The sequence below is a fragment of the Populus euphratica genome, unplaced genomic scaffold, assembly GCF_000495115.2.
Source record: "Populus euphratica unplaced genomic scaffold, PopEup_1.0 scaffold73.1, whole genome shotgun sequence".
Taxonomy (NCBI): Eukaryota; Viridiplantae; Streptophyta; class Magnoliopsida; order Malpighiales; family Salicaceae; genus Populus; species Populus euphratica.
In genome coordinates, this window is record NW_011499895.1 from 981,267 (window position 1) to 1,004,317 (window position 23,051).

General features: G+C 33.0%; 4 protein-coding genes and 1 non-coding gene across 7 annotated transcripts in view; 3 read left to right on the forward strand and 2 right to left on the reverse strand.

The window, feature by feature from the left end:
• Positions 1-74, reverse strand: TRNAT-AGU (transfer RNA threonine (anticodon AGU)). Its single transcript has one exon. It is a non-coding gene; the product is annotated as a tRNA-Thr (tRNA).
• Positions 75-474: 400 nt separating this feature from the next.
• On the forward strand, positions 475-4,139 carry LOC105131932 (uncharacterized). Of its 2 annotated transcripts, none has more exons than XM_011035155.1 (2): positions 475-721; positions 853-4,139. In XM_011035155.1, exon 2 carries the CDS (start codon positions 1,521-1,523, stop codon positions 3,909-3,911), a length of 2,391 nt encoding a protein of 796 aa, XP_011033457.1. In that variant the 5' UTR covers positions 475-721; positions 853-1,520; the 3' UTR covers positions 3,912-4,139. The 2 variants fall into 2 exon arrangements, with proteins under 2 accessions (XP_011033457.1, XP_011033458.1); XM_011035156.1 differs by lacking the exon at positions 475-721 and having other exon boundaries at positions 2,152-2,219; positions 2,318-4,139.
• Positions 4,140-9,022: 4,883 nt separating this feature from the next.
• LOC105131933 (probable CCR4-associated factor 1 homolog 6) lies at positions 9,023-10,289 on the forward strand. The gene is made up of 2 exons (XM_011035157.1): positions 9,023-9,225; positions 9,394-10,289. The coding sequence occupies exon 2, from the start codon at positions 9,419-9,421 to the stop codon at positions 10,226-10,228; it is 810 nt and encodes a 269-aa protein (XP_011033459.1). The 5' UTR covers positions 9,023-9,225; positions 9,394-9,418; the 3' UTR covers positions 10,229-10,289.
• Positions 10,290-13,031: 2,742 nt separating this feature from the next.
• On the reverse strand, positions 13,032-16,876 carry LOC105131934 (trafficking protein particle complex subunit 5-like). Its single transcript, XM_011035159.1, has 8 exons — positions 16,636-16,876; positions 16,434-16,522; positions 16,026-16,089; positions 14,808-14,885; positions 14,464-14,540; positions 14,282-14,348; positions 14,085-14,192; positions 13,032-13,322 (listed from the first exon to the last, which is right to left on the reverse strand). The coding sequence occupies exons 1-8, from the start codon at positions 16,705-16,707 to the stop codon at positions 13,293-13,295; spliced, it is 585 nt and encodes a 194-aa protein (XP_011033461.1). The 5' UTR covers positions 16,708-16,876; the 3' UTR covers positions 13,032-13,292.
• Positions 16,877-18,899: 2,023 nt separating this feature from the next.
• LOC105131935 (FIP1[V]-like protein) overlaps positions 18,900-23,051 on the forward strand; it is an 11,595-nt gene continuing 7,443 nt past the window's right edge. Inside the window, exons 1-2 of one of the 2 annotated variants that reach the window (XM_011035160.1) lie at positions 18,900-19,835; positions 21,875-22,116. In XM_011035160.1, the coding sequence (XP_011033462.1) occupies positions 19,068-19,835; positions 21,875-22,116 (1,010 nt within the window). In that variant the 5' untranslated portion in view covers positions 18,900-19,067. Of the gene's footprint in view, positions 19,836-20,496; positions 20,827-21,874; positions 22,117-23,051 lie in introns of those variants that run through there. The other variant, XM_011035161.1, reaches the window with a different exon arrangement.

Consider the following 23,051-nt stretch of genomic DNA (forward strand, 5'->3'; position numbering starts at 1 on the left):
TGCTTTCATTGAGAGTCGAACTCAAGACCTCCCGCTTACTAAACGGGTGCTCTAACCAACTGAGCTATGAAAGCTTGCTTGCTTGCGTTCCTCTGTTAGAAATAAAAAACCAAAAAATAGCGTGATCAGATGATTTTATAGCTGGGAGTCTATTCTCAAAAACAAATCGCGATGTAATTTTGGTTATCCATAATTAATGGACCGTATTGTTATTATTATTAAATCTAATTTATCACTAATTTTAGATACAAATATGGTGCAAACCAATTTATATTATTAACTTCGACTTGAAAATGCGTTTGTTTTTCAAAGATTTAAAATTAGTTTTTTATATTTTTAGATAATTTTAATGTGTATTAAAAATAATTTTTAAAACATAAATAAAAAATAATATTTTGAATCAGTGAAACATATTATGAAGTGTGATATTTCTTTCCAGGCAAAATCATATGCAATGCTAATAATTATGCTTGATCATTGACTGCAAAGGCCCCGTAACAAAAGATTCCACAACATATCCAATTAACCTCTCCGCTTTCATGGGGCAATTTGGCTCTGCATCCCAGTGCTTTCTTTAAGGCTGTTTTTCTGGAAGAGGATAAAAATATTTGCAAGCCATTTTGTAAAGTCAACCGTTGGTACTGGCTACAAGCGGTTGCTTTATCTTATGACTTCCTCAATCAGTACCACATTCTGCTGTTTAAGATCAAGAGAAACTGAGGTTTTTTTGTGATTTTCGTTTCTTTTTTCATGGGATTTAGTTATTTACTTTCATATGATTTCTAGATCGGTCATGGTTGCTATTTAATTTATCTGCAACTGGATTTCTGCTGTGTTTTCTTTTCTTTTTAGATGAAGATCCAGAATTTGCTGTTGTTTCTTTTGGGCCTGTTAGAGTTTTTCATGATCGCTAGCTTCGCACTTCCTGATGAAGACGTGTACCGTACATTGAGTGATCCTTCGGTTACTTTCTCTTACAGCAGAATATCTGAAGTTGAAAAGCAGTGCCGCTCTCTCCTGTCGTCAGCTTCTGAACTGAAAACTGATGAAGATACAAAGTTTAGACTTATGGGAGGGCTCTCTTTCAGCAACGGAGATTGGGAGCAGAAAACTGGTGGGGTGCCATTGATGCCATTTTTTGACAGTGGCTTGCCAACCAGCTCTACTTCTCTCCCCACTGCCTTGAATTTGGTGTCTTTGAAGTCAAAGATGTTAGCCAGGTCCAGCATTTTCAAAACACGGTTAGTGTTGGAGGATATTTGGTAATCGGCATATCCAGAGAGAGCTCGTTTGTTCATGGTTTTAACCCAGCGCCAAATTTCATTAGACCTGGAACATCTGCCCTTACATTTGCCTTTGAGGGGCTTTATACCGAGACTGAACAGAATGGAGGGGAACGCAACTTGTGTTTGCTGGGAAAGACAACAGTCACTAACGGCTTACGGGTTTATGTTCCTTCAGATGTCGCGAATCGCTTTGATCTAGAAACTGATCACATCTCACTTGTTCTCCGCTATCCTATGACCTTCAGTCTGCGAAATAGAGAAATCCATGGAGAAATGCATAGCTTAAATGAAAAGGCGAGTCCTAAGTACTTTGATACAGTATACATATCCTCTCAGTTGGGGCATCAATCGATGTATCAATTTAGCTCAACGGAGCAGGCGTCACCAACTTGTGAGCCGTATCCATATTTTCATGATGAGGTGATGGAAGATGGAGTCCAAAAGTTTACTTGGTCAGAGTTCTGTACTATTCTCGATCAGATTTCGTGGGAAGCTCTCAGTGTTTTTCCAGATTATAAACTTGGTGGAAGTTATGTAGAGGACAGAAAATTGACATCCGTCTTATTTGGGAAGGACAATGGGGACATGAATTTGAGTTACAAACATATTAAGCTCATATTGCAACATGTCCAATGCAGGCAAGCAACTTCAAATGACAGTCATGGTGCAGAAGTTTCAGCGATGCTGAGAGTAATTCCTGCAGATATGGATCCAAATTTAGCACGAACATTGACCGGTCTTTCAGGCTTGGTTTTCAATGCTGAGGGGAGGTGGAATCCTTCAAGCGGGAAACTTTGCATGCTTGGTTGTCGTCCTGGAGATGATTCAGAACTCAAAAGATGCACTTTACGGATATCACTTTATTTTCCTCGAGCATTGTCGATCAAGCAGAGGAGTTTAGTGTTCGGGAGCATATCTAACATAAGAGATGGAGTAAGCTCAAACTATCATCTTCTTTTTGATTTAGTGATCCAACCGTCATATTTGAGGAACCCATTCTATTCGTATAATACCCGTTACTTGTCATACAGTTACTCAAAGCTTAGTCTGGCTAGTTCCTTTAAAAAGCGAGCTCAGCGTTTCACTACCCTCAGCCATTCTCCGTCGAGGTATCCCGCTCTAAAAGGAGCAGAATCACGAGCTCAGCTTGATTCTCTCTCCTATGAGCTACTCGTTGATGGCTGTATTGCACCTGATCAGCTACCTGATGGTCTTGGTACACGTATCTCCATTCGTATGGAGGTACTTTCGCTAGGTCCACTAATTGGACACTTCCACGATGATGGTTCAAGGGAGGTTGCAGTCAATACAACAGCTAATGTCACCTTCACCAACAGACAGCTTCTGAATGTCTCAACACATCTTATTTTCAGAGAATTGAAAGAAGAAACTCGGGAATTTACCATGATATCTTACAGGAATATATCACAGGTGTTCTTGGAAGGTATATATGATCCAGTTATTGGTGAGACGCATCTCATTGGCTGCAGAAAGGTTGCAATCGGAGGCACTGGTGTAGAACGGGGCCTAGATTGTTTGATTGAAGTTGAAATTCAGTACCCCTCTGAAAACATGGAACATACCAAAATCACCATCACCAGTCAAAGGGGTCGAGATGATCCCCTACATTTTGGCCCCGTTAGCTTGCTGACTGACAAGACTCCTTGTCAGGACCACTCACTCTATCGAATGGGTCAAGATGAACCCTTATATTTTGGCCCTGTAAGCTTGCCTCATTATCAAAACCATACATTGATTGTGGCCTATCGAAGAACATTTGAAGGGATTCTTCGAATTCTGTTGCTTAGTGGGGTAATTGCACTAACATGGATCCAACTCCATTATATGAAGAAACAAACAAATGTTATTCCTTATGTATCTCTTGTAATGCTTGCTCTTCAGGTTCTTGGTTATAGCCTTCCATTGCTCAGTGGTGCTGAAATTCTCTTCATATCTTCGTCTTATGATCATGATTGGTTTGGGCTGTTGCCAAAAGTCCTCAACTATGCTGGGAGATTTCTTGTTTTGGTTTCTTTGCTACTCACTTCAAGGATTTTCCTGATGGTGTACAAATATCAGAACAAACCACTTTGTACTTCTAAGATGAAACATCTTTGGGTTCCTCACAATAAACTGGTCCTTCTAAGTACTTCGGCTGTACACACAAGTGTTCTTATATGGCTATCAGTATATGGGCATCGAGACATGCTGTTTCATCCTGAAAATGGTAGCTATAAAACAGGAGCTATTCATATGCAGCAAAGTTGGATGATCCTAAAAGATTTTGCAGGAGTTGTTCAAGATTTCTTTCTAGTTCCGCAGATTATCAGCAACTTCTTGTTGCAGACAAATGTTAAATCACTGCACAAAGCACACTACATTGGGCTTACCTTGATTAGGCTTGTTCTGCATCTTTACGGCTATATCAGCGATCCTTTTCTGGACTCCAAATTCCAAGATTCAGAATTTGTAAGCCCGGAGAGTACTTCTGAGTTCAGAAAGTCTGCAGTTGTAATAATGATCGTTGTGCTAGCAGTAATAGTCCACATCCAGCAGAATTGGAAGAAGCTAAGCCAGTGGTTGGAATTAAGAAAGTTGTCCGATAAGTTAGACGAAGAAGTCTGAGATATAATTACTCCAGAATTGTAATCTCGTTGATTATCATGTTTCCTACTCAACAGGCATGTTTATGATTATGCAGAATTACATGAATCATGGATGTAAAATTCTTTTGAGGCAAGTCCTTTGAAATTACAGCAACAACAAAACAGAACAGTGCTGCACTGTTTACTCCCACAAATAACATTAGGGATGACACTGTTCATTCTACAAAGTTATGTTGGCGTAGTTTCATGTGTCCAAGTTTTTTTTTTTTTTTTTGTATATTCTTAGCATATGCATAGGATCGATGAATTTTTGGTATTATATTAAAAAATAATTGTAAAATATAATTTTCAACTGTAATTAAAAAAATAAATTAAAAGAATAAGAATAAAAAAACAAAAAAATAAATAAAACAGAGCTGAATGTTGGAAAGGTACATAAAACTACATTTTAGTCCATGAATTCTTAGTTTATGCTATATTTGGTCCTTGATGTTTATAAACTTTATGTTCTAGTCCTGAACTCTTTTTGTTAGTTTCTCATCCCTAAATGTTGAGAGAGAACAGAGAAAGCCACAGGAAAAATAAAAGAAAAGGAGATCAATCAAGAACATTCTAATTATGGAAGAAAAAAAAAGCCAATATTTATATTAATATGCTCATCATGGAGAGAGGAGTTTCTTGGAGCTAGCTTGGATTCTTTGTTTTGTTGAAAAAAGTAAACCACGGCTAAAAAAGGTTTTTTTTTTCTAATTGTCTAATTTGGGGTTTTTTGACTAATTAAATAGATTTTTTTGGGTTAGAGAGTATTTAAAAGTGTTTAAAAGTTTTTTTATCAAGTCATAAAAAAAATGAAAAAAAATTAGTTTTAGAGGTCAAAAACTTGTACCATGATTTTCCATCTTCTAAGCTTTTTATTTTAGGCTAGGTACAGCTTTTTCTCACAAACCCAGGAGCACCTAATCTCTTTTTAAACAAACCTTAACCTTTTTTTTTCAATTTTAAAATACAATAATCTTTCAATAAATTTATTAAAATAATAATAATAAAAATAAATAAATAAATAAAAAAAAAATAAAAGTTATTATACCCTCGCAATTCATTGAATAGTCAATAGTAAATTGATAAAATTGTCATTTACCTTGAAAAAAAACTTTGAACTAGCTATTAGAGATAAGGTATTATTTTTACCATGATACAGTTGTCTTTAACAATTTATGCAGAGTTAGATTAATCATTTTATTTTTTTTACTTTAAAGACAAAATTAACATAATTCTCTTACAAATATTTTTTATCCTTTTACATCGATTTCATTGTTAATTTAAAGGTTACTTAGGATATTATTGTAATTAATTATATATTAAATACTATTAAAAAAACATGTTGGTGCATGCTTGGCATGTGTCAGTGAATAGATAGCCCCTACATCCTTTGGGAGATACGTGTGGGGTCATTTAGCCACCAAACAGTGTCTTCCGCGATAATGTTTGACAGGTCTTGATACCTCCTACCTAATAGCACGGCACATGTAAGGAATGCATTTCTAGTTTGGCGTCTCAACCATTTCTTTTTTTTTTCTCTTTCTCATTGTCAAATCTAGCGCTATCCTTTTCAAAAATCCAAACCAACCCTTGTGATTTATTTCTCCTTCACATTTGGTCGTTATCCTTTCGATTATTATTTTTTATTTTTAATAATCTATAAAATGACAAATATTTCTCAATTTCACCCCTGTCATTTGTAATCTATAAATAAGCTATCAAATCACAAATGTTTTTCAATTGCATTCCTACTATTTTTTTTTAATCTTTCAAATTCGATATTTTTTCTTTCTATTGTTATATGTTCTGTTTGGGATCATTTTTTAGATTTTTATGTTTTATAATTTCATCATTCTTAGGTTTTTTTCTATTAATTTTGTTCTCTATTCTTTTTATTGCTATCTTTTTTGTTTTGATGAGTTTTTTATACTGATATTTTTTTTTATAATTTCACCATTTAAAATTAAATTGTTGACAATTAAACGTTTTGATTGAACTTCGGTCCAAGATTTTATGGATTGCGAGTTTTAAAGATTAGATTAAATTTAAAAAGTTTACCTAAGTTTGCTTGGTTTTTTTGTTATGCTTATTTTTTTTCATTTTTTTAGAGTTTTGCTTCATTATTTTTTATTATTTGCCTTTAATGAGGTTGGTCTCGAGTTTATGATCGAGTCACCAGTTTCAAAGATTAACACGAGTTTATTTTGTTTTTTTTAAATTAATTTATTTTAATTTTTTCTTTTAACATTTGGTTTATTGTTAATATATCTTCATACTATTTTTTCATTTCTTTTCTATTGGTTTATCTCAATCATGTGCTTATTGTTATAGGGTTAACCCAAATTGATTTATATTTTTTTATGTTGCTTTTTTAATTATATTTCTTCTTTTTTTCATTTTACATTAGATTATTCGATAATTAAGTTTTATAATTTTACTTAATTTGCTTTTGAACGAGGTTAACTTGGTATCACAATTAAGTCAAAGATTTTGAATCTTGAACCGAGCAGGCTCGGATCAGGTTTTCTTAACCTTTTTTAATTATTATTATTTTTAATTTTATTCTTTCAACATTTTATTTTTTAAAGAATGAACTTTTTTTTTTATTTTTTTTATATAAAGTTATCATATTCTCATTTGATTTACTAGCAATTGATTTTTAAAGTTTTTTTTCTTTTTTTTTATATGAGATTATCTCAATGTTATGCCAATGGTTATGAAGTATGCAACGTAACCTTATTTAACAAAGGTATTTTTAAAAAAATTTCCTTTCAATATTAAGTTGTTTGATAATCTAAATGAGTTTAGATCAAGTTTTTTTATTGTTATTTTTTTATCAATTTTTTTATTGTTATATTTTTTTATTCATATTATTTAAATTATAAATTGAATTAGACTCAGGTCTCAATAGGTTTCAATTGTTGTTCATAGCATTCTTCTTTTATGTTGAATTTTTTTTTGCTAACCCATATCAGAGTCTGTACCACAAATCTAGTTCAAATAACCATTTATGCAATAGTTTTTTAGAGCATTAGAACTTTTTATGATAAGATGACTTTATGATCAATTATGTTTTACTCTAATATACATTTGTTTTTAAAATTTTGATCATTAATATTCCCGAAGAATAGAATATCTATTTTTATATAATTTTTTCTAAATATATTATTATTAGATTTATTTATATAAAAATGATCGATTCATGATTTTTTTTAACTTCATTTCACAATTATAATGATTTTTATTTAAAAAACAATGCTTCTAATAAAAAATATATTTTTTCATAAAAAAACATGAATAAGAAAATGAAGTTTTTGATTAAAAATTATTTTTTTCTTTTTAATTCAAATCATTAGAATATTTAGGAATATTTGTTTTAATTGTCTTTAGTTTTATTTGATAAATCATATTGTTCATATGGGGAGTCGAACTCAAGAGCTCCCCCATGCCAAACAGGTGGTATATGAAAACATGTTCTCTTTCGGTTGATTATACAATGGATATAAAACAATAAAGCTTTTAGCTTTCATTATGGACAACATAAGAGAATATTTGGTATAGAATATTTGGTATGGTGTAAACCGTGTCTTTAAAAAAGTTATTTTTATTAAAAATTAATTTATATATATATATATTAAATTATTTTAATATACTGACCTAAAAATAATTTTTTTAATATATTTTACTGTAAAAAATATTTTAGAAAACACCTCTAAGGCTCTAATAATACCCTCCCCCAAGCTGTTGAACTCTTCAGAATATAATGATGCCGTATCCGAATTATTATAGAATCAGGCATGTAGGCTAGACCGTTGTGATGAGAGCCAAAAAGTCAAAAAGGGAGAGAGAGAAAAAGTGCAGACTGACATATTGAATCGGATGCCAATTTATGATATTTAAAATTATAATATTAAAAATAACTAAAAAAACAAGGATTAGAACAATTTAAAAAAAAAAACATTGATAAGGCTTCTCTCTTCTTCTTTTTTCATGAAAAAAATCGTTTTCATTCCAATAGTCTTTAGTTAGTCATTTTTTGTCCTATTAGTTGAAGAATTTTTTGCATAGGTTCTTTATTTATTTATATTTTAGACTTTGAGTTTTGAGAAATGAGAAATAAAATCGCTTGAACATTACAATAAAAATAAAGTGATTAGTTGACTCTAATCTAGCAACAAAAAGAGCCGGTCTTGTGACAAGTTCCTCTAAAGTCTTCCACGTCACTTGGAAAAGGTAAATCATGATTAAAAATAATTTTTATTCTATTTAAGTTTGCATTTTTTGTATTGATTTTGGTGTGTTTTAAGATTGAAAATGATTTTATTAATTTTTTTAGGAGTTTATTAAATATTTTTATATAAAAATAAATTTAAAAATCAGAAATTAATTTTTCAGCCACCTCTCTAACATTTAGAATAGTAACTCGTAGACGACTCTTTATTATTTTAGTCAATGTATTGTTTTTTTTTTCAATAAAATATGGTTTTTTTTAATAAAAAAAAATTCAAATGGCGAGGAGCTTGACAAAGCTCCCAAGAATATTAGAAAGAGTGATGGTTATCGAGTATAAAAATAATTTAAAAATAAAAAAATAAAATTATTTTAGAAAATGCTTTTAAAATATAAAAATAAAAATATTATTAATAATAAAAAATATACATAAATTTTTTTAAAAAATAATTAACATCATATCACCTATATTTTCTTAATAATTAAATGATTTGAATATTTAAAAATCAAACTTTCTCATTATGATATTTACGAGGCATCGGTTTCTCGATCATTATTATAATGATTATGAAATGATTTGGGACACATTTTCTCTCTTTCAAATTTAATTATTGCTACATATCTACTTTTAATTTTTTATTTATTTATGATAAAGTTATATAGCTTTTCAATTTAGAAATAATAAAGGCATACTACTTGTAATGAATATATATATATATATATGAAAAAATAACGTTTATCCCATAGTTAAAAAAAAATGTAGAAATAACTTAATCCGAATATTTGTTTTTTCTTAAAAAAAGAAAAAGAAAAGAAAGAAAGAAAGAAAAATCCTGCCTATATATAAACACGGACGAGTAACTACTCTCGCAGTCTCAAGTCTCTTTCCATGTCTCTCTGATCCATATCGTAGCGCTTGTAGCATGCTGCCACCCAGCATGTAAGCAGCAAGGAAAGGGAAGAGCCTTCAGCATTAAAAATTTTGTAAAAAAATAGAACCTTATAACGCATTGACAAAACCCTCTGTTTTCCCTCTCCAAGAACATCGTCTTTCTTCTCTCAAGGTAACGTCTCTTTCTTCAAGTTTAGGGTTTTTAACTTTTGGTTTCGTTTCGATGTTTCATTATTTATTGAATTGGGTTTTGTTGTATGTAATTTCTTTTTTGTTAATAATGGGTTCTTTTTCTTGTTTCATATATTGAATCCGGTTCTTGTTTCCTTTTTCTTTTCAGGGTTTGTTTGGCCTTGAACTCTAAAATGTCGGTTCAGGATAACAAAGATTTGGTTGTTATCAGGGACGTATGGAATTATAATCTTGAAAAAGAATTCGAATTGATCCTCAATATTGTTGATGATTTCCCATACATTGCAATGGACACTGAGTTTCCTGGCATTGTTTTACGCCCGGTGGGGAGTGTCAAGACTGGCTCTGATTACAACTATCAAACCCTTAAGGCAAATGTTGATCTTTTGAAGTTAATTCAACTGGGCCTTACATTATCCGATGAAAAAGGGAACTTGCCAACCTGTGGAACTGATAAGTATTGTGTTTGGCAATTCAATTTTTGTGATTTTAACCCCAATGAAGATGTCTATGCGAACGATTCTATCGAGCTTTTATCCCAAAGTGGCATTGATTTTGTGAAGAATGCAGAAGATGGTGCTGATGCTACGAGGTTTACTGAGTTGTTAATGACGTCTGGGATTGTTTTGAATGATAATGTTCATTGGGTTACATTTCATAGTGGGTATGATTTTGGGTACTTGCTTAAGATGCTTACTGGCAAGAAACTGCCTGATACCCAAGCAGATTTTTTTAATCTGATCAAGATTTATTTCCCTGTGCTCTATGATATTAAGCATTTGATGAAGTTTTGTAATGGTCTTCACGGTGGGTTGAACAAGCTGGCTGAGCAGTTGGGTGTGAAGAGGATTGGTATTTCTCACCAAGCAGGTTCTGATAGTTTGCTTACTAGTAGCACTTTTATGAGATTGAAGGAGATTTTCTTTAGTGGCTCCCCTGAGAGATATGCTGGTGTTTTGTATGGTCTTGGTGTTGACAATTGACAGGCTTAATACTTGTTACCAAAAGAAAAATATGAAATAAAATCATTTTTGTTAATCTGCACATATGTTCTTGATTTTCTTTGTTTTGCATGTTTCCATGTCTGCTCATTTATCGTTCAATGATGGTATTACCATTCCGTATCAGTCTTTGTAGTGATGAGATGATAGGTTCTGTAACTTTGAGGGACTCATGTTTGGAGGAGGATATATTGATATTCTAAGTGTCCCGCTCTCTGGGACTGGGATTCTTGCATGGAGTCTCTCCCAACCGCGTTTCCATATCTCCTGGGAGTTTTTCAGTATAATGTGGCATTTTTACTCTGATAACAAATGAAGCAGTCAGACCTTTCAATTCTGGACGCATTCTAGTTGCTTGATTCTGTTCCAAGTAAGTTCTGATGTTGCGCCCTGTTATTCTTGAACCTTTATCAATCTTATCTTACTATTTATTGAAGACATTCTTGCATCAATTGTGGCTTTCCATCTTTTGCCCCCACTTATGCCGATTGAATTCCTGGAAAATTTATGCTGACACTAGACATGACATGATGCGGTCAGAGGGAGGGAGTATTAGGTAGCGACAGGCCTGGTCAAATTGTTTTGAATTGTTGATTGGTCATGTCTAGTTGGTAATTCGCGGACTTTCGCTGACTTTCCTAGTGTGATTCTGTAATGGTCTAGCAAGAATTGGGTACTTTTTTTCTGCCATGGAGGTGAGGACGGTAGTTCTTGATCTGAAGAAAGTACAGGCAATGAGGGTAACAAAATAAACTAAAACGGAAAGGTAAAACCCACAGCGCCAAATATTCTAGCTCTAGACCCGGTGGCACTTAATAGTTAAGTTACGATTTCCCCCCTCGTGACCCAAAAAATTGGCCTCACAGGGGGTAATAGGGTCTTTTACAGTTTCTTAAAGTAGAAAATACAAAATTACTCTTGAAGCCAAGAAATATAGAGCTGGCGCACAGAAGCTTTACCTTTCGATCTAGTTATTTTTGTCATTTTCTATGTTTTTTTTTTTATTATTTGGCGTGCTAAAGAGCATATTTGTACTTTGATATATAATAAATATTATTTAAAAATTAGTATATTATTATTTTTTATTTGATACTCATTTTTTTTATAATTATTTTTATTTTTAATTTCATTATTTAATTTTAAATTTTAAATTTATCTTTTGCTCTCTTTTTTTCATTCTTATTTTTTTAATTGTTATTTTTTGTTCTAAACTTTTTTATATAGTTTTTTTTTTAATTTCATCGTTCAATATTTGATTTATTAGAGATTAAGTTTTGTGATTTTTTAATATATAGTATTTTAGGTCTAATAAACCAAGTTACGAGTTTAAAAAATTAATATAAGTTAATATTTTTTTTTTATCATTCAACATTACTTAAAAAAATTAGAATTTGTGGTCTTCTCAATCTCTTTTCTACCGAATTATTATGATCTCATGATCTCGTATAAGAATTAATCTAGGTTGACTTCCTCTTTATTAACATATTATATGTCTATTATTCTAATTTAGGTTAACTCAAATTAAAATTATTATTTTTTTATTTAATTTTATCATTTTAAAAGTTTTTTAATTTCAAATTATCAATGATTGTTTAAAAAAAGTAGTTTGTTTGTTATCAGTGTCTTTTTATTTAATTAAAAAAACTAACTTATTAAGATGTAATTATCTTTTAAAAAAATAAACATATATACACTTCGTAGTCGTGTCACCCTAAATCCAAAAGGAAAGCGAATGCTTCTTCTCATAACTGTTATTTCACAAACGATAAACTATTTACCTAAATCAAATCCATAAAGCAAATGTAAAAGCTAACATGTTTGAAGCCCGACGGAACATCATTGGGTGCCGTCTGCACCCCCGGATGTGGCAGCCGGTCCAATACTTTCTGTCCACTCCATGAGTACTATTCGGAGGAAAAGTAGAAAATTAATCCTCTGTCACAAAGCATTCCGGGTAAACAAGAACAAAATTACTAACAGGTAGATTTTCGTTCGTGTATATATATATAAAAAAAAATTACCAATATACTTTATCTAATGAATTTATTTTGAAAAACAAAACCGTGTGAATCTCTATTGGAAAGGCCTGCCTGTGACAGTTCTAGAGGTATGGATAATGATTTAATTTATCTCTATAGATATGAACCTAAACCAACCCAAATATAATCTAAAATATTTATTTGTATTATATAAACACACATAAAACATTTAAAATTTTTCAATAATATATAGGTATATATATTTCAATATTAATATAATGCACACATAAAAATATTATTATTTTATATTATATTGAATACTAATTAATGCATAGATACCTATATGATATTCCAATCGCCATAATAGAATATAAATATTTATATTTTTTTATTGGATAAATAATAAATAGGATTTCTTTGAGAAATCCAACTCAAAAATGGTTATCTTTATTTAGATGATCTAAAATAGCTCCCCCATTTAGATGATCTAAAATCACATCCAACATAACAGGAGACCGATATATAAATCAAGAGACTTCCATGGAAGGGCAGGTGAAGAGAGCATCCCCTCTCACTCTTTATGAACCTCCATTGCCATCTTCATTTGAGAGGATGAAAGATTGCAGAATTTAATAAGTTCAATACAATTTTGAAGAGAAAATTCATTAAATGATTCAACTTAATATATTAAAATAATATTTTTTTATTTTTTAAAAATTATTTTTAATATCAAGATATCAAAACAATATATAAAAATAAAAAAAATTAATTTTTTTTTTAAATACTATTCAGTCTTTACTAAGATCTTATGTGGGGTGAAAAAAGGACATCGTTTACTTCACATCAACTGAAGTGGCAATAATTGCTTTTACAAGATCCTTAAAATTTCCGTGCTTTGAAGAGCATACACAAAAATCAGACAGAACTTGAATAGAGTCACAGGTATAGCTGACAGGATTGCCTGGTGAAAATCCTCGTTTGTTGACAAACCAGCTGAAAAGTTCACTATTCGTCACCATGTCGTTGCAGAAGACTGAAGGTTACATGATGAAATATTCGTACAGACATCAACCTAATCTCGCTTCTCTTCTTAGTACCTGGAATAAGGAAAAGAGAAATGGGAAAAAAGCCATGACCAGAATTAGGTGAAAATATCGCAAGCATGGGTCCATCCTCCACTCAACAGAGCAATTTTTTGCGACCACGAACAAGAAGCTGAACTACACGTCAATCTTACAGACAGTTAATAAAAATATTGTGCTCCGTCACCCAAAGGCTTGGCAAGATAACGCAGAAAAGTAAAACTGAAACAAGTTGAAGCTTCAGGGTCCTTTTCAGAAGAAAAGGAAAATATTAATCTGGACAAGAATATGTAATAAAATGAGTGGCATTACTAGGTGATCTCTAATCAGATATTCATCCAACTCATCCTGCAAGGCTCATGCAGCTCTCAGATAAACCATAGTGGTCTTCAGAAGGACAAAACAGATGGGCACAAAGATGTAGGCAACCAAAAAATGCAAGGGTAGAGCAACCAGTAAAGGCAATGTCCCTATGTAAGTATTTATTTTAAATTTCATTGACTGACCAAAATGGACAGTTCTACTGAACACCTAATGCATGCCCTTGCAGTAGTAATATGCAAATTTTAATCCAGTTTCATAACAGGTTATCCGCAATCTTCAGTCCAATTCAAAAGGAGCAAACTAAAACTTCACATAACATGACAAGGATTCAAGACAGGGGATGAGAAAGTACATTGCAAGAACTGGAATAGAATAGGCAGAATTTAAAGCAAAATCAATCTTTGTTGATCCATTTGCAAAAGTGAATGGGAAAGGAAACAAAGTAATCCTTACCTCTTCAGCAAATTTTATCAAAATGGTCGTCCTAGGTCGTTGCTGGCCCTCCATAGGTACAAAATGAGCTGTTACTACAGATGGAAAACCTGCACTGTCCAGAACACCCTACAAAGGGAAAAGGGAGAATAAAGCTCATCAAAGATTCCGCCTACCAAAAGGTCAGTTAACTGGTATGAATTAAATGTAATACTTACCCTTACTATTCCAGCAACAAATGCCCCACAGTTAAATGTCCCCATGTCCTTTGGAATTGAAATGAATCTACAGCACAAAGACAGTTCAGCACCTAGATCATAACTTATAGCCTCAAATCCAGCCACTTGTGACAGCAATTGTCATATTATTGAACAAAAAAGGGCAAGGATATAATTACTACCTGTTCACAAGGAGCTCCTTTTCGCTGATCATGTATTCATCTTCATGTTCAGTGCCTTTCTCAAGGGAGTCAGCTACCTAACATGATAGCAGGAAAGAGACTGGTAAGGGTCTGGCTTCGAATTTTTCATGAACCTATATTTCAACCATACGTATAGAAAAAGGAAATGAAAAGGGTACACAAATAAATGCTTTGAGAAGACAAAAAATGGGTAAAACATGCTGAATTGCAGATTAGAAATTGAAATAAAATAATAAAGAAAACACCTTGGTATGACTTTCCATTTTCACATAAAATGTAACTTACCGAGTCATTGAACTTTCAAATACTGCAAATAAACTTACCTTTCCAAATAAAACTTTCCACACAGTGCTGTGCACAAAAGACAAAATACCCAGCAATCGTGTTTCCCTTCTGTTGCCCTGCAGCATCAAAAGAAGCATTGATATAGCACTTGTAGAAACCAAATGCAAAGCAACATAAAGTTCAATTAAGCAAACCTATTGGTCTATTTCCAGAGGGAAGCCAAATCATTTTTGTCAAATCATAGATAACGCAAGTTTACTCAATAGAATCCTCCTGAGGCAAACTAGCCAGAGCTCTAGACAACTGATATCACACCCCTTGTATAACCACAAACCAGTTGCCAGTTGCCACAAGGGTGAGAGAAATAGGAGGGAAATGCAAAATGAGATCCTTGGAGAAATGCAAATAAACTACAGTGAATGAGCACACCACACGGTTGACTCACTGTATGGACAGTGCCTTTATAGCATTTGACTGGATATAAACACGTATGCATAAGCTCAAAGTTTAGCAAGTCACAAATTTCACAGACAAAAACTAAAGGTTGATGATGTTAAGATAGCTAACAGAGCAATTTTCTGGATTGATGTCATGATCTAGCTATAACATGTTAAAAGTTATTTCGTAAGTAAATCCATTCAGCATAAAATAAGGTATCAATTCTGTGGACAGCATGAAATTCCAAGTATCCAGTCAGCAAAATGTAGAGCCATTAAAGACATCAAATGTGGAGTGGAAGATCAAATAACATATAGCTACTCTAATTTCAGCAATCTAAGCATATGCTTTCATGAACTGAAAACGAGAATGGACTGTGACTCCTCTCCCAGCAATTCTAGCACAGGAACATTGATTAAGAAATTCATTATTAACAACTAAACCACAAACTGCAATTCATATCACATGCTGCTCACACCCAATTCAAAACCCCAATCATACACAATCATGGCCACAAACTCTGATCAGAGATACAGATGAATAATGCCTATATTCCCGCTGCCTCTGAAAGAAAAATAAAAAACAGCCAGATAATATAATCACTGAATTGGGGGTGGGGTGATGATATTAATATATATAATGCCCCTGCTGCTTACTGCCAAAGAAATAACTAAAAAGTTTCTAATCGAACTTGTTTACTTCTCATATGTGTGATTGTTTCAGAGAACGTGGCTAAGAAATTGCATCAATATAGGCATGACCATCAAATTTTTAACTGTGACAGGAGTTCCAAGGAGAACCCTTAGCAATGTGAATACCTTGTCCCTATGACAAAGAAGTTCCAGAACTCGAGCCCCCACAGCATATCCTGCATCCTCTAGCCTGCGCCGTTTCTCACAAAGATTATTATAACAGGTGACAACATCCCGAATACTTGATATCTAAAAAATATTATAAATAGAAGGCCACGTACAACAGTAACGAAATTAAATTACAGGTGTCTAGAGTAAAAACTTCTAATCACACTAGTTTCAACCATTCCTTCTTCTTTTTTTCACTTAAAAAATCACACTAAAAATTATTAATTTATATACTAATATGAGATTAAAATAACTGATTTTTTTCATCAAAATAATCAATTGCACATTCTTAACAATATAAAATCGAGCAATTTGCGAGCATAATAGAATTGAAGTAAGAAAATATTGCAAAAAGAAGATGTTCACCTTCGCTCTAATTCAGCAATGTTATCAACCTGTGTTTGATTATACTGGACAAGTTCCGAAAACAAAAATGCAAACGCACTCAAACTCACCTGCAAAAAACAAAATCCCTAACAAAATTGAATGTTCAAGACTTCGAAACAAATGAAAACCACACCAATGGCTTGAGTAGGTTAGAGATCGAAAACTCGAACAAGAAGGTTACCTCTTGCTTGCCTTTGCTGAGAGGTTTTTCAAGGACGTTAGAGTATTGCTTGATCTTGCCTACTCCGATCATGTTTTTTTAGGGTTTGATTTTCTTTCTTTCTACGGGATTTTTTTTTTTTTAGTCAGTTTATTATACTATGGTCTGTTTGGACTTTGAGAGGTGAGAAATTACAGGAACATGGAGGAATGGTAATTGGCTGTGCTCTGTGTTGCTGCCGTTCCGGTTGTATTCAACTTGCGGACCTCGGGTCTTTTATGGGCCTCGGCCTCTGACTGTTGAGGTATTTGCATGGACCGCCATCAAATGTGTTTCTGTCTATCCACTGCCATTCACCTTTAAAGTGTAAGCATTGTTCCTTGGAGTGCTTTCACAGTTTTACCCCTCACATCCAAAAAATTTAACACTGGTGATTGGGGAATTTTTTTTTACAAAGTTTATTAGACATTATAAAATTAAAAAAATAAGTCTTTTCTTATTTAATTACAGTTAAACAACTAAGATATTATTCGAATCAAAACAATTAGGACTATAATCGAATGGCATTTTAGTATTTTTACAATGATTTTTACATAATTATAATATCAGATTAGGAGAAATTTGATATTTGTCTTAGACATAAAAAATAAAAAAAATAAAACATACAGTAAGATAACTAAAATACATTTAGAAGCAAAAAAAACCTCAAACAACTTTTTTATTTTTTTCCAGAGATTTTTTGATATTATTTGGTTAATAAATTATTAGAGGGTTGGTTGCACAATAATATATGTGGTGGCAAAGAAATTAGTAGGTCATTTAAAAATATATTTATTATCTGCCATTGATTGATAATTATAAATAAAAAAAATAACTAATAGTTATTAATGACTTTTTAAATGTTTTTTTTCCACATGTGGTGTTGGTAATGTTTTTCTAAAATTCAAGATATTTAAATAATATTATTTATTTAATATTTAAACGGTGATTAAAGGTGTTTGATAACACAATTTTCTTTTCTTGTCTTGGAAAGTACCAAACTAATAATAAAAACTTAATACTTGCCAAAATAGTTCTAATCAAAGGTATCTAAATATGCTTTGATTATAAAGTCTTTAATGATGGTGGTTAATTGATGTATTCAAAAACATTATTTTCTTTTCCTTAGGTCATAAATTACCAAACTAATGATAAAAATCCAAGTATCTGTAAAAAAAACCCTAATCAAGAGTACTTAAAGATTCTTTGGTAATAAAATTAATAATTTTATTGAAAAAATAATAAAAAGTTTACAAAAATCATTAAATTACAAGAACAAAATATTTGTTCTTAGGATGATTAATAATTTGAAGTACATGAAAGTTATATAAAGTTAAAAAAGTATGATTCTCTTACGGGATGATTTATTGAATATTTATAATTTTTGAAATTATTTTTAAGAAGAGAAAAAACTAGAAAGTCTTATTATTTAATAGCATTATCGAGCATAAAACATTATTTATATTTTATTAATGAGTTGGAAAGTGTGGTAGGACCCTTAAAAGATATATTTATACATATCTAAATATAAAAAAAAATATTATATTTAATATGAATAATTCATATAATTAATTTAAATATAGAGTTTTATAATCCTAGATTTCTAAGATCAATTGAACCTGTCATGTAACTACCAACCAATTTTATTTTAGATTTAAATTGATAGCTAAGCCCAACTCTATTATATTTTATAATATGCAAAACCAGTGTTATATTAAATTTAGCTAATAACTAGGTAGACTTAAATATATTAATTCTAGTAATTTTTTATACCTATTAAGTCTGATTTATTATCAAATCCACATTGTACTGGACTCCTCAATCCATAAAATATATATAAAAAATATATATTAACTAATTAATTCTCTTCCTCTTTCCTTTCATCGAGTAAATTATGTATTTTCAATAACTCCAACCAAATAAATTTTTAATTTTAAAATTATTTTAAATAAATATTTTTAATTATAAAAAACAAATCAATTTAATTAAGGAGTAAACTATTGTTTGTTAGGTAAATGTCAAAAATTAAAAAAAAAACCCCAAATCTAAATTATAGTTATTGAGAGCCAATTATAAATTTTATCTAATTTAAAACTCGAGCTGCAGAAAACTTTTAACTTTTAAAAAAACTCCAAAGATATCATGTTGAATACAAAAATGATTTTTCCAATAACTCGGCTAGATCTAAAGTCAAAACTCCAATCGACCCATTAAGTGCCTGATCCAAACCAAATGAAGCTGCCGGGTCTCGTAACGGCGACCCAAACCAACCGGCTCTCGCCATCATTACTTCACAAATAAAACACGAAACAAACACGTCCCCTGAACCTCAAAACCCTTTTTCTCGCTAGCTTTCTTCTCTTTACTTCTCCCTGAAAAATCAAGAACTCTCTCCATCACTCTCTCCCTCTACGATGGAAGACGACGACGAATTTGGAGATCTCTACACTGACGTCTTACGTCCATTCTCTTCATCCTCCACTCCGCAACCAACACAACCTCTCTCTGCACCCTCTTCTCTCCACCGTCCGATCGATATTAACGACGCTGTCAAAGACGACGATGACGAGATCCTCCACGGAAATCCTCCTGATCCATCCAATCAAAACTCTATTCAAATTACCTCTTATTCAGCTCCTCGAATTAGGGTTTTGGGAGATGCAGAATCGCCTATTAAAGGATCCATTGGCGAGGACACAGAGGTCAGTTTTGATATCGAGGAGGTTAATACTGGGATTCTTGAAGATTCGGGCCCGATTATCCCTGGATTGATGAAAGATGATTCTAGAAAGATGGAAGCTTCTGCTGAGATCAGTGGCGGTGGTGGCGATTGGCAAGACGAGGACGAGAGTGATAGCGAGGATGATTTGCAAATAGTGTTGAATGATAACACTCATCCTGGGGGGACCATGGGAATTGATAGAGAGATCGGTGATGATGATGATGACGACGAGGATGGGGACCCGCTTGTGATTGTCGCTGATGGAGATAGACCGAATCAAGCGATGGAGGAGCAGGATTGGGGTGGCGGTGAGGATGGGGTTGCGGCTGCAGGAGGTGGGGCAGAAGGCGAGAGGAAAGAAGGAGGAGAAGCGGTGGGGAAAGGAAATGCAGTGGTCGGACCGAAGATTGGGTATAGCAATCATGTGTATCATCATCATCCGTTTCATTCTCAGTTTAAGGTCAGTGTTGTAGTTGTTGCTGTTCTATGTTGAGCTTTAAAAGAAAGAAAGAAAGAAAGAAAGAAAGACAGAAAAGCAAGTCAGGGCTTCTGTAACTATTGTACATATGATATGAGTGGGTTTATAGTTCCTTTTCTTATAAATGTATGATTACTTGAAAAAAGTTGAATAGAAATTCTTAAATTTACTTGATTATGCTCATGAATTTTATGTGCTTTTTTCATGGTATTGCTTCTTCTAGATACATTCTGGTTCAAGGTTCAAAATTTCCTAAATACTGCAAGCCACCGAGGATTAATTGGTTTACAAAATTTCATTCACCTCAATTGTTGATGTTTCTCGAACGAGCTTTGGTGTCTGGGAAGCATATATCTGTGGAGAATTTTTTAGTCAATTGTTAAACATGTTTCTCACGGGTGAAACAGCCGTGGGATTTTCATAAAATAACCACTTGGGTAGATTCCTAGTTGTTATGCAAATATGAAAATTTGAAAAGCTTTTCTAATTGTAAGTACTTTTCCTTGGATTCTTCTGCAATGACATTATTGCTCGGGAACAGATGCAATGGACAACGATGCTAGCACCAAGATTACATCCTGTGGAAATTTCTGGCATGCCAACTAACTTTGGCATTGGTTCCTCTTAGATTTCATGATTGTCATTTTACCTCCCCTGCTCAAGTTTAGCCTTTGACTACGAAGGGTTCCTTTGCTCCACCATGTCAGAATGCCCTGCAGTCAGCATTTTTTCCCGGGGTCACAATAACAATCTTTGGCCTTTCCGATCATCAGTTTAAATAGGTGGATATTGTGAGGATGAAAATGACGATCAAGATATCTTTGTTGTTGATGCATGGGGAGCTGTTATAGCTAGGCATGTCTCTCCATGCTCAAATGTGTCAATTAAGTTCATGGATGTTGTAATCTTTATCTTGGTTGACCTATTGCATTTGTATAATAGGGGTAATGATGTGGTAGGAACAGCTGAGAAGGTAAATAATTGCATGAGATGCTTGGTAAAATTTGCTCCATTTTGTTATGGCCAAGAAGATGTGAATATAATTTTGCAAACAAATGGTCTGCAGCCTATTATTTATGTCTTGATAGTCCCCACAAAAATTTAAGTGAACATTTTCCCTGGTATATTAGAGGTAATAAGTAGCATTATTTGACGCACCCTACAATGACATAGGATATGCTTATCTTTCTCCTGGTATTATTTGCTTCAGATAGCCATGAACTATACTAAGCTAAACTCATCTATTCATCTTCATTCATTGAATTGTCTAACTCAAAATCTACAACTGGTTAATTCCATTGACATGTTACTTTTTGGAATTGGAATCCATATGTTTGAGATGCCTTTCCATTTAACTTTCATAATAATTTTTCTTTTGGTTGAAAACTTGTAGTAGCCCCAGTGGTCAAATTGATAAGTGGTTTCTTGCCTGGTCTTTTTGAAACTATCCTTACCGTCTTTGCTCTTATTGCCCACTTCCTCCTTGACGCCCAGCTGTAAAGTTGCTTTCCATACCTTGAGTTTCACCATCTTGCCTGTCTCTTTGTGCAATTATTTTTTTCATTTTCTTGCCAAGGGAACATGTCATAGGGAAAATTATAACTTCTTTGTCGTTGCAGATTCTATCTTGGGCTTGAACTTCATTTATTCTAAAGCTGAATAGGTTGACCTTTGCCCGTGTTTTGATTTGGGCCAATTCTGTTGTTTGTTGCTAGCATGATGAAAAGTAGCCTTAATTTTGATATGATTTATGTTCCTAAATTGGAAGCTTAAGTTTGATCAGCCATGCTTAACTTATGCCAGCTTGTAGTTTCTCCGTGCAAATAAGAATCATTCTTGCAGGTTAATTATGCATGTAGAGTTCTCTTCACCTGCAATTGTTCAGTGCCACTGGCTTACTTTTGTTTTCAATTTGGTGCCAATGGGTTTCTTTTGTTTTTACTTTTTAATTTGATGGGCTTGCCTCTTATTTTCATTTCATTTCCCTGTCAACATGATGGCTTATTTTTTTTGGAATGCAGTATGTAAGACCTGGTGCAGCACCGATGCCTGCAGCTACTAGTGTTGGTCCCGGAGGAACTCCAGGTCAAGTCCGTCCTCCTATGAATATGGGTGCTATAGCTGGTCGAGGTAGAGGTGACTGGCGACCAGTAGGAATAAAAGGTGCCCCTCAAAAGAACTTTCATCCAGGATTTGGGGGGTCTGCTTGGGGTGCAGGGAGGGGTTTTGGCAGTGGAATGGAATTCACGCTTCCTTCCCACAAGTAATTTTCACTTAAATTCATCAACTGGTTTTTTCTCTCTCTGAGTTTCATTACATTATTTTTTTTATCCATTATCTTGCATTTAAGTTGTTTGTAAATTATTTACATCATTAGCTGGATTTTTACAATGTCACAGCTAGTTTTTTTGGTCAATGGTCCATGTGACATTCTATAAAAGTTGTTGACACTGCGTGTGTGTGTGTGTTTGAGGCTCCAAGCATCTGAATTTGACATAATCAAATATATTTGACTATGATGTTCACTGTCTCTCCGTTGAGTTGAAATTTAATTTCTAAACCATGCTGGGTGTTCAATATCTCTGCTGTATATTCTTAGGGTTTCACGCTTTTCTTTCATCTTTGTTGTCTGCATCTTCTCTCTCTTACCTGCATATATGAATAACACATGCATAGCTATGGACCCATGACCAAAAGAAAAGTGCTGACCCAAGAAACTTTCTTGCTCTTAATCTTTTTGGGGGTATCAATTCTTTCATCTTCTCTCCCTCCCTCCCTCCCTCCCTCTGTGTGTGTGTTTAGAAATTCTTTTTTCTCTCTAATCATTATAGTAGTAGAAGCATATATATGTGCTGTTGCTTCATTGTTTGGTACTATGTTTCATTGGGTGTTCTGGCTGACTTAATATTTGCTAGAGAGGCTCAAAATCTCATGTTACAAGAGTAATAAATGACAAGTTCATCAGCAATAGATCAAAGCCTTCCATCGTTACATGATTCCATTTTTGGTAATATTTAGGGTTACACCATCATTGATTTTCTTGAATCATCGTCATGCTATAGATTCTACCTTGGGTTTGGATTAGATGTATGTGTTCTTAAAGCCTTCGTAAAAGAGTACTTTAGATGATTTGATTTTAGAATCTTTTCCATTTCCTTCACTAAGTAAGGTGAGATGCAGCAAGCTCTAAGGCATTCC

Coding starts and splice junctions, on each gene's coding strand:
- LOC105131932 (XM_011035155.1), top strand. CDS start 1,521: ATGACCTTCAGTCTGCGAAATAGAGAAATCCATGGAGAAATGCATAGC.
- LOC105131934 (XM_011035159.1), bottom strand. CDS start 16,707: ATGATCGGAGTAGGCAAGATCAAGCAATACTCTAACGTCCTTGAAAAA. Junction 14,193..14,281: donor TTGTTGCTGGAATAGTAAGG/GTAAGTATTACA, acceptor TTCCCTTTGTAG/GGTGTTCTGGACAGTGCAGG. Junction 13,323..14,084: donor TGATAAAATTTGCTGAAGAG/GTAAGGATTACT, acceptor TCCTTATTCCAG/GTACTAAGAAGAGAAGCGAG.
- LOC105131933 (XM_011035157.1), top strand. CDS start 9,419: ATGTCGGTTCAGGATAACAAAGATTTGGTTGTTATCAGGGACGTATGG.